We start from the raw sequence: 12,963 nt of genomic DNA on the forward strand, positions 1-12,963 counted from the left end.
GAGAGTGGCCTCATCATGGCAGAAGAGAAGGCTGTGGGCCAATTATGTCAGAACAGGAAAGGGGACTGAAATTAGAATGCTTGGCCACTGGGAAATTTGCGGATGGAGCGGAGGTGCTTGGAGGGGTTTTGCTGTTGTGGTTGCTTGTGTTGTTCTGCAGAGCGTTGTGGGAATGCTGTTATTTTAGATTCTTCCTTCTGCCGCCTGCTATCGGGGACTATGGGGAGTCGATTGGAACTTTGAGACTCTTTTTTTACCGTTCACATGGTCTGCTCTTTATCAAATTATGGTATTGCTTTGCACTGCTGTAACTATATGTTATAATTATGTGGTCTTGTCAGTGTTAGCCTTTGATTTGTCCTGTTTTTTTGTGATATCACTCTGGAGGAACATTGTATCATTTCTTAATGCATGCATGCATTTCTAAATGACAATAAATGAGGACTGAGTGGCCTCATAATCTAATTTTAATACATAATAATAAAATCTATAAATTAGAATAAGCAGTATATATAAGAAATTAAATTAAATAAGTACTGCAAAAAGAGAGGGAAAGTAGTGAGGTAGTGTACAGGGGTTCATTGTCCATTCAGAAACCTGACGGCTGGCGGGGGTGGGGGGATGCTGTTCCATCTTCCTCCCCACCATTCCTGACTGCCCTTAAGGGAGCAGTTAGACAGAAACAAGTTTCAGTTCCGCATGCTAATAGTCTGCATCAAAATACATAACGGTAAGAAGTCAGTATTCTTCAAAACGTGGAACATTTAATAAATAAACAGTACATTTATAAAACATACAAACTGGGGCACTGCACTGTGCCCCTGACGGAAATGATCTACCAGCAGATTCAGTGACATTGAAGCGTGGGTCAACACTTATGGCCATTTTCCTGTTAAGACAGAATCTGACGACCGAGACAGATACTTGCAGTAATCAGCCTATTAAAAAAAAATTGTATCTGTTTATTTAGAGTTACAGTGTGAACAGACCTTTCCAATCCACTCAGCAAGTCACCTATTTAACATCAGCCTAATCAAGGGACAATTAACAATGACCAATTAACCTACCAACCAGTATGTCTTTGGACTGTGGGAGGAAACCAGAGCACCCGGAGGAAACGGTACACGGCAAGAATATACAAACACCTTACAGGAGAAGATAGGCTACATCTGGAATAACTTGAAAGACTAGTCCAGAACAGGGGACTCTGGTGAGCTGCTGTCAGCAGCCTATCACCCAGCAGGGGTGGTGGGCCGAAGTAAGTCTGTAAGTAAGAAAGGTGAAGGGGTGGAAATGATTAGGGAGGTAATACCGGGCTTAGGGACACATGAGGCCAGAACTGGAAGAGCACAGACATTCTGCAGCATCGTGGGCTGGTGGAGATCACAGAGAAAGAGAGGGTTCAGTCCATGGTGAAGATCACAGAGATAGAGACGGTTCAGTCCATGTAGGAGATCACAGAGACAGAGAGGGTTCAGTCCATGGTGTAGATCACAGAGACAGAGAGAATTCAGTCCATGGTAGAGATCACAGAGACAGAGAGGGTTCAGTCCATGTGGGAGATCACAGAGACAGAGAGGGTTCAGTCCAGGGTGAAGATCACAGAGACAGAGAGGGTTCAGTCCATGTGGGAGATCACAGAGACAGAGAGGATTCAGTCCATGTGGGAGATCACAGAGACAGAGAGGATTCAGTCCATGTGGGAGATCACAGAGACAGAGAGGATTGAGTCCATGTGGGAGATCACAGAGACAGAGAGGGTTCAGTCCATGGTGAAGATCACAGAGATAGAGACGGTTCAATCCATGTAGGAGATCACAGAGACAGAGAGGGTTCAGTCCATGTGGGAGATCACAGAGACAGAGAGGGTTCAGTCCATGGTGGAGATCACAGAGACAGAAAGGATTCAGTCCATGTGGGAGATCACAGAGACAGAGAGGGTTCAGTCCATGGTGAAGATCACAGAGATAGAGACGGTTCAGTCCATGTAGGAGATCACAGAGACAGAGAGGGTTCAGTCCATGGTGTAGACCACAGAGACAGAGAGGATTCAGTCCATGGTAGAGATCACAGAGACAGAGAGGGTTCAGTCCATATGGGAGATCACAGAGACAGAGAGGGTTCAGTCCAGGGTGAAGATCACAGAGACAGAGACGGTTCAGTCCATGTGGGAGATCACAGAGACAGAGAGGATTCAGTCCATGTGGGAGATCACAGAGACAGAGAGGATTGAGTCCATGTGGGAGATCACAGAGACAGAGAGGGTTCAGTCCATGGTGAAGATCACAGAGATAGAGACGGTTCAATCCATGTAGGAGATCACAGAGACAGAGAGGGTTCAGTCCATGGTGGAGATCACAGAGACAGAGAGGGTTCAGTCCATGTGGGAGATCACAGAGACAGAGAGGGTTCAGTCCATGGTGAAGATCACAGAGACACAGACGGTTCAGTCCATGTGGGAGATCACAGAGACAGAGACGGTTCAGTCCATGTGGGAGGTCACAGAGACAGAGAGGGTTCAGTCCATGGTGGAGATCACAGAGACAGAGAGGGTTCAGTCCATGTGGGAGATCACAGAGACAGAGAGGATTCAGTCCATGTGGGAGATCACAGAGACAGAGAGGGTTCAGTCCATGGTGAAGATCACAGAGACAGAGACGGTTCAGTCCATGTGGGAGATCACAGAGACAGAGAGGGTTCAGTACATGGTGAAGATCACAGAGATAGAGACAGTTCAGTCCATGTGGGAGATCACAGAGACAGAGAGGGTTCAGTCCATGTCGGAGATCACAGAGACAGAGAGGGTTCAGTCCATGGTGGAGATCACAGAGACAGAAAGGATTCAGTCCATGTGGGAGATCACAGAGACAGAGAGGGTTCAGTCCATGGTGAAGATCACAGAGATAGAGACGGTTCAATCCATGTAGGAGATCACAGAGACAGAGAGGGTTCAGTCCATGGTGGAGATCACAGAGACAGAGAGGGTTCAGTCCATGTGGGAGATCACAGAGACAGAGAGGGTTCAGTCCATGGTGAAGATCACAGAGACACAGACGGTTCAGTCCATGTGGGAGATCACAGAGACAGAGAGGGTTCAGTCCATGTGGGAGATCACAGAGACAGAAAGGATTCAGTCCATGGTGGAGATCACAGAGACAGGGAGAGTACAGTCCATGTGGGAGATCACAGAGACAGAGAGGGTTCAGTCCATGTGGGAGATCACAGAGACAGAGAGGGTTCAGTCCATGGTGGAGATCACAGAGACAGAGAGGGTTCAGTCCATGTGGGAGATCACAGAGACAGAGACGGTTCAGTCCATGTGGGAGGTCACAGAGACAGAGAGGGTTCAGTCCATGGTGGAGATCACAGAGACAGAGAGGGTTCAGTCCATGTGGGAGATCACAGAGACAGAGAGGGTTCAGTCCATGGTGGAGATCACAGAGACAGAGAGGGTTCAGTCCATGGTGGAGATCACAGAGACAGGGAGAGTACAGTCCATGTGGGAGATCACAGAGACCGAGAGGGTTCAGTCCATGTGGGAGATCACAGAGACAGAGAGGGTTCAGTCCATGGTGGAGATCACAGAGACAGAGACGGTTCAGTCCATGTGGGAGGTCACAGAGACAGAGAGGGTTCAGTCCATGGTGGAGATCACAGAGACAGAGAGAGTTCAGTCCATGTGGGAGATCACAGAGACAGAGAGGATTCAGTCCATGTGGGAGATCACAGAGACAGGGAGGGTTCAGTCCATGGTGAAGATCACAGAGACAGAGACGGTTCAGTCCATGTGAGAGATCACAGAGACAGAGAGGGTTCAGTCCATGTCGGAGATCACAGAGACAGAGAGGGTTCAGTCCATGGTGGAGATCACAGAGAGAGAAAGGATTCAGTCCATGTGGGAGATCACAGAGACAGAGAGGGTTCAGTCCATGGTGAAGATCACAGAGATAGAGACGGTTCAGTCCATGTAGGAGATCACAGAGACAGAGAGGGTTCAGTCCATGTGGGAGATCACAGAGACAGAAAGGATTCAGTCCATGGTGGAGATCACAGAGACAGGGAGAGTACAGTCCATGTGGGAGATCACAGAGACAGAGAGGGTTCAGTCCATGGTGGAGATCACAGGGACAGAGAGGGTTCAGTCCATGTGGGAGATCACAGAGACAGAGAGGGTTCAGTCCATGGTGGAGATCACAGAGACAGAGAGGGTTCAGTCCATGTGGGAGATCACAGAGACAGAGACGGTTCAGTCCATGTGGGAGAACACAGAGACAGAGAGGGTTCAGTCCATGTCGGAGATCACAGAGACAGAGAGGGTTCAGTCCATGGTGGAGATCACAGAGACAGAAAGGATTCAGTCCATGTGGGAGATCACAGAGACAGAGAGGGTTCAGTCCATGGTGAAGATCACAGAGATAGAGACGGTTCAATCCATGTAGGAGATCAGAGAGACAGAGAGGGTTCAGTCCATGGTGGAGATCACAGAGACAGAGAGGGTTCAGTCCATGTGGGAGATCACAGAGACAGAGAGGGTTCAGTCCATGGTGAAGATCACAGAGACACAGACGGTTCAGTCCATGTGGGAGATCACAGAGACAGAGAGGGTTCAGTCCATGTGGGAGATCACAGAGACAGAAAGGATTCAGTCCATGGTGGAGATCACAGAGACAGGGAGAGTACAGTCCATGTGGGAGATCACAGAGACAGAGAGGGTTCAGTCCACGTGGGAGATCACAGAGACAGAGAGGGTTCAGTCCATGGTGGAGATCACAGAGACAGAGAGGGTTCAGTCCATGTGGGAGATCACAGAGACAGAGACGGTTCAGTCCATGTGGGAGGTCACAGAGACAGAGAGGGTTCAGTCCATGGTGGAGATCACAGAGACAGAGAGGGTTCAGTCCATGTGGGAGATCACAGAGACAGAGAGGGTTCAGTCCATGGTGGAGATCACAGAGACAGAGAGGGTTCAGTCCATGGTGGAGATCACAGAGACAGGGAGAGTACAGTCCATGTGGGAGATCACAGAGACAGAGGGGGTTCAGTCCAATTGGGAGATCACAGAGACAGAGAGGGTTCAGTCCATGGTGGAGATCACAGAGACAGAGAGGGTTCAGTCCACGTGGGAGATCACAGAGACAGAGACGGTTCAGTCCATGTGGGAGGTCACAGAGACAGAGAGGGTTCAGTCCATGGTGGAGATCACAGAGACAGAGAGGGTTCAGTCCATGTGGGAGATCACAGAGACAGAGAGGATTCAGTCCATGTGGGAGATCACAGAGAGAGGGAGGGTTCAGTCCATGGTGAAGATCACAGAGACAGAGATGGTTCAGTCCATGTGGGAGATCATAGAGACAGAGAGGGTTCAGTACATGGTGAAGATCACAGAGATAGAGACAGTTCAGTCCATGTGGGAGATCACAGAGACAGAGAGGGTTCAGTCCATGTCGGAGATCACAGAGACAGAGAGGGTTCAGTCCATGGTGGAGATCACAGAGAGAGAAAGGATTCAGTCCATGTGGGAGATCACAGAGACAGAGAGGGTTCAGTCCATGGTGAAGATCACAGAGATAGAGACGGTTCAATCCATGTAGGAGATCACAGAGACAGAGAGGGTTCAGTCCATGGTGGAGATCACAGAGACAGAGAGGGTTCAGTCCATGTGGGAGATCACAGAGACAGAGAGGGTTCAGTCCATGGTGAAGATCACAGAGACACAGACGGTTCAGTCCATGTGGGAGATCACAGAGACAGAGAGGGTTCAGTCCATGTGGGAGATCACAGAGACAGAAAGGATTCAGTCCATGGTGGAGATCACAGAGACAGGGAGAGTACAGTCCATGTGGGAGATCACAGAGACAGAGAGGGTTCAGTCAATGGTGGAGATCACAGAGACAGAGAGGGTTCAGTCCATGTGGGAGATCACAGAGACAGAGAGGGTTCAGTCCATGGTGGAGATCACAGAGACAGAGAGGGTTCAGTCCATGTGGGAGATCACAGAGACAGAGATGGTTCAGTCCATGTGGGAGGTCACAGAGACAGAGAGGGTTCAGTCCATGGTGGAGATCACAGAGACAGAGAGGGTTCAGTCCATGGTGGAGATCACAGAGACAGAGAGGATTCAGTCCATGGTGGAGATCACAGAGACAGAGACGGTTCAGTCCATGTGGGAGATCACAGAGACAGAGAGGGTTCAGTCCATGTGGGAGATCACAGAGACAGAGAGGGTTCAGTCCACGACAAAAGGGTTAAGAGTGGCCCACAATGACGTAAGTTGTCTGAAACACATTTAGCCAGGACCAAGTAAGGTCAAATCTCCTTCCCTGTAGGGTGTTAGCGCATCAGTGTTTTATGACAACAATCCATTAGATTTGTAAGTTGTGTTAAGAATGACTATTAAAAAGAATCGAGATTACTAGGTACATGGATAGAAAAGGTTTGTGGAATCTTAAAGTTGAAAGTAATTTTTTTACCTAAGATTATCTATGTCACCATATACTACCTTGAAATTAATTTTTGTGGCGGCATTCACAGTAGAACAAAGAAATACAACAGAATGAATGAAAAACTACACAAGTACACAAACTGTTAAACGCAGGCACATGGGCCTATCTTGGTTGTACTCCTCGGTCAGTATGGATGAGTTGGGCCAAATGGCCTGTTTCCATGCTAAATGGCTCCTATTGACAGGCTGTCAATCCACAGGTGCTATTCAGTCTCTGGATTGTCAGTCCAGGTTTCTAGAGTACTAGCCCAGTATCTCAGTCACTGTACCACACCTCTTCCTTCAACATCAGCTCCTGTGCCCTGGAGATGCCCAGGTCCTCACTGCTTTCTGTGCACACCTTGTTTGTGTTGAAGGCTTTGGTACTGGGGACAGAGTAGAGCAACATTAAAACTTGGTCCTCACCGGAAATCCACAAGATCTTTCCTGCTGGCTATGCCCCGCACAGTAAGTTACACTTTCCGTGGAGACTGGAGCATTGCAGGTACGGGAACGTTTCATTATTGCCATTCCACAGCTGAGCGGACAAGGGCTCCACGCTGTCCACGCCGACCAAGACCCAGTGACTGAAACAAAACAGCAACAATCCAACCAGTAATGATTCCCTTCCACCAAGGTTTTTCATTTTATTTATTTACAGATACAGCACATTAACAGACGCCTCCGGCCCAACAAACCTGTCCTGCCCAACCACACCCATGGGACCAATTAACCTTCTAACCCATACATCTTTGGAACATGGCAGGAAATTGAAGCATTCGGAGGAAACCCACACAGTCACGGAGAAAAGATGCAAATTGGTGGGAATTAAACCCAGTTTGCTGGTGCTGTAAAGTGTTACGCAGACCATTGTTCTTCTCCCCACCCCCTCCCCACCCGCCCCTCCATCCTGTCATTGCTGCAGGAGGCCTGGGTTGGTTAGTGGGGTGGGGGAGATACAGAGGGATGTAATGGTGTCACCAGGATGTCATCACTCAGTTCATACCAGGATATTGACAGACAAGGGAAAATCTGCAGGTGCTGGAAATCCAAGCAACACACACAAAATGCTGGAAGAACTCAGCAGGTCAGGTAGCATCTATGGAAATTTAAAAAACAGTCAACGTTTCAGGCTGAGACCATTAATCAGGACTGGTAAGGAAGGGGGAAGACGCCAGAATAAAAAGTTGGGAGGAGGGAAGGATAGCTATAAGGTGATAGGTGAAGCCAGATGGGTGGAAAAGATAAAGAGCTGGAGAAGAAGGAATCTGATAGGAAGGGAGAGTGGACCATACAAGAAAGGGAAGGAGGAGGGACACCAGTGGGGAGGTAATAGGCAGGTGAGGAAAAGAGATAAGAGGCCAGAGTGTGGAACAGAAGAAGGAAGGGGGAGGGGGAAAAAACTACTGGAAGGAGAAAACAATGTTCATTCCATCTTGTTGAAGACTACCCAGACGGAATATAAGGTGTTGCTCCTCCACCCTGAGAGTTGCCTCATCATGGCAAAAGAGGAGGCCATGGACTGACATATCAGAACAGGAATGGGGTTAGGAATTTAAATGTTTGGCCACTGGGAAATTTAGGCAAATGGAACAGAGGTGTTCAACAAAATGGTCCCCCAATTTATGTTAGGCCTCACTAGCGTAGAAGAGGCTGCATTGGGAGTAGTGGATACAATAGATACAATAGAATCACAGATGAAGTGTTGGCTCACCAGATAGGGCTATTTGGGGCTCCGAATGGAGGTGAGGTGGGAGGAAGGGATACACATTCTTTGAAGAAGGAGGACATCTCTGACGTCCTGGAACTGAAAGCCACGTCCTGGGAACAGATACGGCAGAGATGAAGGAACTGAGAAAATGGCATTTTTACAGGATGCAGGGTGGGAAGAAGTATAGTCAAAATAACTGCGGGTATCAGTAGATTCATAAAAGATGTTGGTAGACAGTTTGTCTCCAGAGATGGAGACACAGAGATCAAGAAAGGGGATGGAGCTCTCAGAAATGGACCAAGTGAATTTAAGGGTAGGGTGGAAATTGGAGACAAAGTTGATGAAATTGACCAGCTCAGCATGGGTGCATGAAGCAGCACCAATGCAGTCATCAATGCAGCAGAGGAAGAGTTGGGGAGTATTAGCAGGGAAGACTTGGATCACGGACTGTTCTACGTAGCCAACAAAGAGGCATGCATAGTGATCAGGGCTGCCCCTTGAGTCCAGAGAAAGTGGGAGGAGTCGAAGTTGAAATTACTGTGGGTGAGGACCAGTTCTATCAGACTGATGATGGTGGTGGTGGAGGGCAACTGGTTGGGTCTAAGCAGAGAGCCTTACGGTCTTCTTGCTGGGGGATAGAAGTGTATAGGAACTGGACATCCATAGTGAAAGTGAGGCAGAGAGGGCCAGGGAATTGAAAGTTGTTGAGGAGATGGACAGTGTGTGAAGTATCGCAGACGTAGGTGGGAGGGGACTGAACCGGAGGGATAAAATGAAGTTGAGGTATGTGGACTCAACTTCATCGAGGTAGGACCAGGCAGATACAGACATGAGTTCAGTGGGGCAGGAACAAGCAGGTTGGAGATGGGGAGAAGGCAGGAAAATGAGATTCAGAGAGAAAATAAATCAGCCATGATGGAATGGCAGAGTGGACTCAATTCAAGATTGTTTAATGTCATTTACAGTACACAGTTGTAAAGGAGAACAAAATAATTGTTCCTCTGGATTCGATGCAACACATAAAAACCACAGTATGATAAAGAACAAAATAATAATTTTAAACACAATAAATATAAATACATAAGACAACTTACTGTATATACGTAGATTGATTGTATGTCCATAAAGTGATGCTAGGCACAGGAGTGTCTGTACATAAGGTGTCTGACAGGAGATAATAAAGTAGTGGTGGTCGGGGGCGTGGAGGGGTGGGTTAGTGGGTGGAGGTGTTGATCAGCCTCACTGCTTGGGGAAAGTAACTGGTTTTGAGTCTGGTGGTTCTGGCGTGGGTGTTACGTAGCCTCCTCCCCGATGTGAGTGGGACAAATAGTCCATGAGCAGGGTGGGTGGGATCATTCATGATGTTATTGGCCCTGTTCCGGCAGCTTTCTGTGTTAAGTCGGCTGGTGCCGGTGATGTGTTGGACAGTTTTGACTATCCGTTGTAGATCCTTCCTGTCGCCACAGTGCAGTTTCCGTACCGAGCAGTGATACAGCTTGTTAGGATGCTCCCTACTGTGCATCTGTAGAGTAACGCAGCATGAAAATACTGAATGAACTGCCTCTGCCGCTATGCCCTGCAGTCTTATAGACATGAGGAAGGGGCTTCTGGAATCTCTGCTACCTTTTAAAGTCCTTCCAAGAGCAGATCACAGTCGTTAGTGTTTTTTTGGATGCAGTCACTGTTGGAATGTAAGTAAGGGATCAGTAGATTTGCACACAGCAAGATCCCATAGAGAATGGCAAAGAGCAGTTTTAGTGATGTTTGCCCCAGTAAATCTCCTTCCATTGAACAGAAGCACCACCCAGAGTATTCTAACTGTTGCATCACCACCCGGTATGGGGGGTGGGGGGGAGGAACACTGCACAGGATCAGAAAAAGCTGCAGAAAGTTGTAAGTTCAGTCATATCCAGTATTGAGGACCTCTTCAAAAGGCAATGCCTCAAAATGGCAGCATCCATCATTAAGGGCTCCCTTCACCAGGACGTGCCCTCTTCTCCCTGCTACCATCAAGGAGGTGGTACAGGAGCCTGAAGAGATACACTCAATGTTCCAGGAACAGCTTCTTCCCCTCCGCCATCTATTTTCTGAACATTGAACCCAGGGACACTTCCTCACCATTTTTTCTCTTTTTTGCTCTTTGTGCAGTAATTATTATTATTTTCACATATATTTTTATTGTACTTTATAGTTTTTGTTACTATGTATTGCAATGTACTGCTGCCGCAAAACAACAAATTTCATGACACATGTCGGTGATATTAAAGGTGAGCTTGATTCTGATCTTCCCCAGAAACATTCTCCATCCAGTGGGGAGAGCCACTGGGGCCACTGTGGAGAGTCCAGAGATCGTAGCTCCTGGATCAGCTTGTCCAGAGGTCAGAGGCCCAATGTCTGCAAGTCTAGGCCAGTGTGCGGTGAGGATCACTCACCTTGGCAGTCGGCGTTTCCACATGGCATGACCTGTTCGGGGGGACCACTGCACGGGACGCCCCCGCCGGCCGGAGAGGGATTATCACAGATACGAACTCGTCTCTTGATGCCAGCACAGGAGGCAGTGCATGGGGACCATGGTGACCACTCAGACCACTGCCCGTTCACTGTGGGACACAGAAACCTGTCACTGAATGTGCACACAGAGTGTTTGGAACATAAAACGGGACAGGAATAGATCCTGCAGCCCACTGTGCTAATCACAATGCCAGATTAGAATAGTCCTATGTTCCTGCACTGTTTGCATGTAACAGTGGTCACATGCTGGTACACCGCTTCAACAAGCAGGCTAAATTACATGAGGGTAACCAGAGGGCCTCATACCCTGGTGAGATAGGAACATCCGTGAGAACTCAGCTCTGGCAGACTGCACACGAGATCTGCAGTGAGATCTGACGGCCAGGAAGGTAACACTATGTGGAGAGTGAAAGGCATGACAAGGCACAGAGGAAGTCATGGTCATCCACTGCAACCAAGGAAGCCCAGTCATGACCACTACTCACACCACGGTTCCCAGACGTCCCAGGTCGGGAGAGTGGAACTGCTCCAGTGCTATGGATTTTCCACTTAAAAACTTTCCCCCACAGGTTTTATGTCATCGCTGGACATAATGGCCAACCACCATGTTCCTGCAAATGATCCATGATCCTTCGTTCTGTGCCCATTGAACAGCCCCTGAAACCGCGATATTGTGCATGCGTCCAGAACCTGTCCTGGCAATGGGATATGTTCTCAGTTTGAATAACATGCATGCATATCTCCATTAAACACCCCACCCCACGTCACCTTAAATGCATTTATTTTTAGAGATACAACACGGTAACAGGCCCGCCTAGCCCAACAAGCCGCACTGCCCCTCAACCTCCAATCTCAACCCTAGTCTAATCACAGGACTTAATAAGCCCATAATGATGGCCGATAACCTACTAACACATAAGTGTTTGGACTGTGGGAGGAAACCGAAACACCTGGAGGAATCCCACGCACTCACAGGGAAAAGATACAAACTCCTTACAGACAGCGGTGGGAATTGAGCCCCGATCATTGGTGCTGTAATGGCATGACTCTAACTGCTTCACTACCGTGCCACCCCATGTCCTCCAGTATTTGATATTTCTACTCTGTGAAAATGATTCTACCTGCCATATCTACACCTCCTTGATCTTGCAGCTCCCCAGCTCTTGTGCTCCTACCAAGCCTTCCGATCCCTGAGATCCCTGCTCTCCCGGCCCTTTTCCATTCCCACCTTTTACAAAGCCGCCAAGATCCCACACTCTTCCTTCCCTTCCCAGGACACTGATCATGCTCCTGGGAGCGACTTACCACAAAAACAGTCCCTTCAGCCCATCTAGACCATGTCAAAATGTAATTCTGCCTAGTCCTATCGAACTGCTCCTGAACCATAGCCCTTGATACCCCTCCATACCCCTCCCATCCATGTACTTACACAAATTTCTCTTAAATGTTGGTTAAACCCACATCCACACTTCCACTGGCAGCTCGTTCCACACTCTTGCCACCCTCTGAGTGAAAAAGTCTCTCCCCAAGTTTGCCTTAAACATTTCACTTTTCACTCTTAACCCATGACCTCTCGTATTCATGACACCCAACCTAGTGAAAAAAGCCTGCTTGCTACCCTAACCATACCCCTCAGAATTTTGTACACCTCTGTCAAAACTCCTCTCATTCTCCAACACTTCAGGGAATGAAGTCCGAACCTATTTAACTTTTTCCTGTTCCTCAGGTCCTCAAATCCCGACAACATCCTTGTAAATCTTCTCTGCACCCTTTCAATCTTATTGATATCTTTCCTGTAGATGGGTGACCAGAACTCCAATGAGGCTTCACTAATGCGAAGTCTTATACAACTTCATGGGGTCACAGAGTCCCTTCAATATCATGTGGGAAGTTACCTGGACAAGGTGTAAGCACTTCACAACCCATCAGTTCAGCCGACGGTCCCTCACAACGCATTCCGCTCTCTGGGTGCGTGCACGCACGGATACGCATTTTGTTCTGCACCCCACACGTCGCAGTGCAGACTGACCATGGCGACCAGGGGGTCCATGTACTGGAGGCTGGGCACAAAGAGAGAAAGATCTCAGAGCACAGAAAGGGGCCGCTTGTTCACCCAGCTCCTGCCATCTCCCATCCATGCTAATCCCACTAGCCAGCTCCCAGTCTACCCTTCCATGCCTCAGCACTGAACTGATTCCATAAATTGTGGACTCTACAGCTCATTATTATTTATTTAGAACAGGAACCGGCCCTTTGCCTT

At 48.3% G+C, this 12,963-nt stretch overlaps 1 protein-coding gene across 1 annotated transcript; it reads right to left on the reverse strand.

The window, feature by feature from the left end:
• Nucleotides 1-865: 865 nt before the first annotated feature.
• On the reverse strand, nt 866-12,643 carry LOC140188494 (ectin-like). The gene is made up of 4 exons (XM_072244811.1): nt 12,599-12,643; nt 10,625-10,792; nt 6,908-7,068; nt 866-938 (listed from the first exon to the last, which is right to left on the reverse strand). Exons 1-4 carry the CDS (start codon nt 12,627-12,629, stop codon nt 876-878), a joined length of 423 nt encoding a protein of 140 aa, XP_072100912.1. The 5' UTR covers nt 12,630-12,643; the 3' UTR covers nt 866-875.
• Nucleotides 12,644-12,963: the final 320 nt, after the last annotated feature.

The sequence above is a fragment of the Mobula birostris genome, chromosome 27, assembly GCF_030028105.1.
Source record: "Mobula birostris isolate sMobBir1 chromosome 27, sMobBir1.hap1, whole genome shotgun sequence".
NCBI lineage: Eukaryota > Metazoa > Chordata > Chondrichthyes > Myliobatiformes > Myliobatidae > Mobula > Mobula birostris.